General features: G+C 42.9%; 1 protein-coding gene across 2 annotated transcripts in view; it reads left to right on the forward strand.

Moving 5' to 3' along the window:
* The window catches only part of LOC137658255 (uncharacterized), a 93,063-nt gene that overhangs the window by 64,973 nt on the left and 23,090 nt on the right, over window positions 1–5,000 (forward strand). For both annotated transcript variants that reach the window (XM_068392927.1, XM_068392929.1), the window contains exon 6: window positions 312–489. In XM_068392927.1, coding sequence (XP_068249028.1) covers window positions 312–489 — 178 coding nt within the window. The remainder of the gene's footprint in view (window positions 1–311; window positions 490–5,000) is intronic.

The raw sequence follows: 5,000 nt of genomic DNA on the forward strand, positions 1-5,000 counted from the left end.
CCATCTAATTCTCTGCCTCCCTCTCGAACTTTCCCCTATAACAGGCTCCTCCCAAGCCCTCCTCCCTCCCTTCCCACCATACATATCAGTCGTGACTCTCATCACCTCCGCAATCATTACTACGCCAGCCATTCTTATTTCATAATTTTCCAATCTTTCAAACAGTGATATTCCCATAATCCCCTTTAGTATTCTACACTCAGTTTTGCTTCCTCTTTTTGTCTCAGTGCCTAAGTTTCCGATCCATACATGAACTCTGGTCTTATTTTTGGTATTAAATATGCCTTTATCATTCCTTCAACTATCAACAGAACCATTGGCTAGGGTTGTCGACGAACGTGGCAGAGACGTAGCTGATAAACATTATAACAGCGGCAGTATGATCGAATTGAAATGTATCATTGAGAAAGTCCCTTTCCCACACAAGAGTGTCACCTGGCGACGGGGGAACACACCTCTTACTTTCAACACCTCAAGGGGAGGTATCAGGTAGGATACTAAGATAAAAGTGTATTCATTGTTTCTCTCTTATAATTTCTTCTCGCTATATATGAAAATTACGAATTTTTAAACCAAGATATTAGGATATATGACAAAATATGGTTATCTGATTCAGTAGTAATGGCGATTGGGTATTTTGCACGAAGATATTAAAATAATGATATAAGAATTGTTTTCTGATTTAATAACCATGGCAATTAGGAAATTTTAGACTGAAATATTATGATATATAACAGAACAAAAATAGTTATCGGATTTAATAACAATGGCGATTGCTAAATTTTAGACTAATATCTAACAAATAGAAACAGTTAATTTAGTAGCATTGGGAATTGGAAATTTACACGAATATATTAAGATATATGACAAAACAAATGATCTTATTTAGCAGTATGTAGATCATATTTTTTGGAGTTGATTTTTAACATCTGTATTGAAAAATAGTGATAAGTAATGCAAACCATTTACAGGGCGAGTTTGCCTCTGCTGTTAATTCTTTCCTGGTTGATAGTAGCAATATCCAGCAGGGGAGTTGATATTTGATTCGGGTGTATAAAAGCATACAAGGCTACGTTATTGGTTCTTTAGACGCCCACGCTGTTGTTATGAGTGTAAAGCAGGCGTAAGCCAGCAAATAAACTCAATGGTGTGAAGTGATTAGCTGAAAGGAGATCTATGAATGAACGGCAGAAGCCTGATTTGTGAATGAAGAAGATTTAGGATAAATTGATTACCGAGAAGGCGTGGAATTGACTTTGATTAAGAAGGAAGTAAGGAGAATGTATAAGGAGATGAAGGAAATGAAGATGGTGCAGTATAGGGGAATTGTAGGAAGTTAGACGCACATGTTAAGGGGAGAGGGGATTAGTAAATAGGGAATATGTCATTTTTTTTAATGGATATAGCAGAAAATGTTTCTGGTTTCTGAGTTGGGATACCTTAACATGGTGAAAAGGTGTACCGCACGTGTTTCATACACGCTCGTACAATGCAACGGTTTTGATTTTTTATCTTATTACTCGCCTTTCCTGCACTGTTAGTAGACCATCCGATGTAGCCTAATCATGTTAGCACCAGCTTTATCATGCTTGGATTTTTGCGACCTTCTTCCTCGGAAATCGCTGTATATAAACTCAAAGATTGTTTAATAAAGTTGCGTTCTCCTCGCCTCTCAGTTATCACCTAACTGGTGCCTCGCATATTGGTGACCACTGGAGTGTCCAGCTCTTTTCCGCCCTCCACCTCACTTCTGTGTCTTACTATTTGATGATGCTGCCCTACGACACTGACTCTACTATTAACGCCCCACACCTGAATTTACCACTGTTTGCCAGTACAGAGGCATTCACATGGTTTCAGCGCACCAAGATCCAGTTTTACATCAAAGGTGTGACTCGCTCATGCACCAGAGCAGACAATGTTCTCCCAGCGATCCCCAAAGACATTTTCCAACTTCTTCTTCTTCTTTGTCTACATCTATTCCCCCTTCTATGTGGGGTTGATGTTTCTGGTCAGCTTTTTCCATCAACCTCTGTCCCACACCTCATCACTGGTTAATCCCTTTGATCGAAGGTCATCCTTGAAACAGTCCACCCACCTTCGTTTTGGTCTCCCTCTCCTTCTCGCTCCCTGTACCTCCATTTCCATCACTCTCCTCCCAATATACTGTTCATCTCTTCTCATGACATGACCATAACACCTCAGTCTACTTTCTTGGATCATATCTGATAGTTTTCTAACTCCTGTGGTACCCTAATTACCTCATTCCGTATCTTATCTCTTCTTGTCACCCCACACACCCATCTCAACATTCTCATCTCCGCCATATCCATTTTCTCTTCTGTCTTCTTTATTGCCCACGTTTCCGCTCCATACATCATTGCCAGTCTCACAACTGTCCTGTGTACTTTACCTTTCAACTTAACCCCTATATTCCTGTCGCATAGTACTCCACGCACTTTTTCCAATTCTTCCATCCTGCTTGCATTCTCTGGTTTATTTCTGCCTCCAGATCACCATCCTCTGCAACTGTTGATCCTAAATACCTGAAATTTTCAACTCTTTTCAATCTCTCTCCTTGTAAACTAACTTCCCCAATCTCGCCATTTGTCAATCTCAAATGCTCTGTCTTTTTCCTGCTGATCTTCAATTTCTCTTCTCCACTCCTCCAGTTTCTCTTCTACTACCTCTCGCCTTGTGCTGCACGGTTTAACATCATCAGCAAAAAGCATACACCAAGGACGCTGATCTCTAATACCTTGTGTTACTACATCCATGACCAGATCAAATAGGTAAGAGCTCAAAGCAGACCCCTGATGTAGTCACTTTCCAACATATATCCAATTTGACCAAGGGTACAACCCAATAGCATACAATACCCTAAAAACATATCTCCTGAAGAAGTACTCTCCGTCCCTAGCCGCCCACATAGCCAAACTTTTTCAGCTCTCTCAACAACCGTTGAGGGACCAAAAAAGCTTTGCTTGCCCTCAGTTTAATAACCAGTATCGCTCGCATGCAACCTGCTGCAAACGGCTCTCCTTATGAAGTGAATCTACTTTTTTTCCTTTAGGTTTGGTGCCTACCCGAACCTGTATGCGCTGCCATCCCCGATGATGATATTTTGCCCATGAAGGACCTGATTTCCCAAAGCCAACACCCTTATGGAAAACCATTGTACCACCTTCAAGACCTCCATCAAGGCGTCCACTCCTAACGAAGTGGACAACTATTCCTCATTGACTGTAGCTTACATGATTGAGGTAGGACACAGACACCCACCATATGATGGGCCAGAGCCACGATGGAACCGACCACCACCCACCACTCGCTCACGCCCCAACCAGTGACCTCTACAACCACTTACTGATGCCCATCGACTGCACAAGGCTACTACCACTCCAGATTCGGGATTGCTGCGAAGAAATGTTAGAATGGTTGTCAGTGGCAAAAAAAAAAATTGTCTAAATAGGCCATTGCTTGTAGCGTTGGCCTCCCCTGTCACTAATATTTACTTTTTACAAGATGCAGACATTGGCATGCAATTATTGGTAGACAATGGTGTTTGCTGTTCTCTTCTGCTAAGGCCACTCGCCAGAAAACGACGTAAGCTGTCGAAATCTGCCGATGTCTGCCCAGTAGCTGCCAACAGATCTGCGATCTCCATCCATGGTTACAAGAGCCTCACATTATCGTCTGGATGCGTCAAATATCACTGGAAGTGCCTCGTTACTGACGTCACATTGCCAGTCTTCTGTGCAGACTTTCTCTCACATTATTAGCTCCTGGTCGATGTTGGCCATTGACGGCTAGTAAACGCTTAATCTTACTCGTCAACACCTCTCCAACCAGGCCCCTTCGACTTCACTCTCCTCATCAGCACGCCCATGGATGCCTACACCCACCTCCTCACGTCGTACACAGATGTTTTCAGTTCTGAACTTCGTCAAACACTTACTCTTTCCACTAAACACGGTATTTATACCCATATCAAGATTCAGGCGTTTGGCATCGAATCATTTGGCAGCGGCTAAACAAACGTTGGCCTAAATGGAAAAAATGCACCTTTGCCAAATGGCCTCAGGCCTATGATCATCTCCTTCATACATTGTTCTGAATAAAGATGGCTCTCTTTCTGAATAAAGATGGCTCTCTGTGTCCGTGTCGGGATTACCAGCGTCTGAACATGCAGACAGAACCGGATCACTATCCCCTCCCAAGCATCGCCGACATGACATCTTACTTGAACAAAACGAAGGTTTTCTCCATGCTCGACCTCCTAAAGGGGTTTTATCAGAAGACATCCCCAAGACCAATATGACTAACTCCTTCGGTAAATGCAGCGTCAATTACTCCTGTTTTGGCCTTCGTAATACTTGGGCCACATTTAATGTCTCATGGACAGCATCGTAGGGGACCTCGCTTTCTATATATGTTACCTGGACGACACACTTGTGTTCTCCTCTTCTGCAGAAGAACACCTGCATCACCTGTGCATCGTGCTCAACCGCCTAGAACAGAGCAGCTTTGTAGTCTGGTACGACAAGTGTACCTTTGGCGTCAACGAAGTTTTGTTTTTAGGACACTGCATCACTCCTCAGAAAGTTCAACCCCTCCCTGAAAAGGTAGCAGCCATTAAAAAATTCCCCATGCCCGCGACTATCAAAGTACTGCAAGACGTCTGTACTGGTAGAACTAGACCCTGGATACCTGCTCCCATGTGCCGACAGGTGTTTGATTTCATTCATGACCTTTCACATCCTTCGCGCCACTCAACTGCATAGCTACTGAAGACAAAGTTCATTTGGCATGGCATTACTAAGGATGCTAAGGATTGGGTCCACGCCTGTATTTCATGCCAAAACTCAAAAGTACATTGACATCCTAATTCCGGAGTACGCACCTTTCCTTAACCTAAGCGTAGCTCTTCCCGTATTCATGTCGATGTTGTGTGTCCTCTACCAACATCACAAGTACATCGTTACCTGTTTACCGTAATT

This window comes from Palaemon carinicauda, chromosome 19 (genome assembly GCF_036898095.1).
Source record: "Palaemon carinicauda isolate YSFRI2023 chromosome 19, ASM3689809v2, whole genome shotgun sequence".
In the NCBI taxonomy this organism is placed as follows: Eukaryota; Metazoa; Arthropoda; class Malacostraca; order Decapoda; family Palaemonidae; genus Palaemon; species Palaemon carinicauda.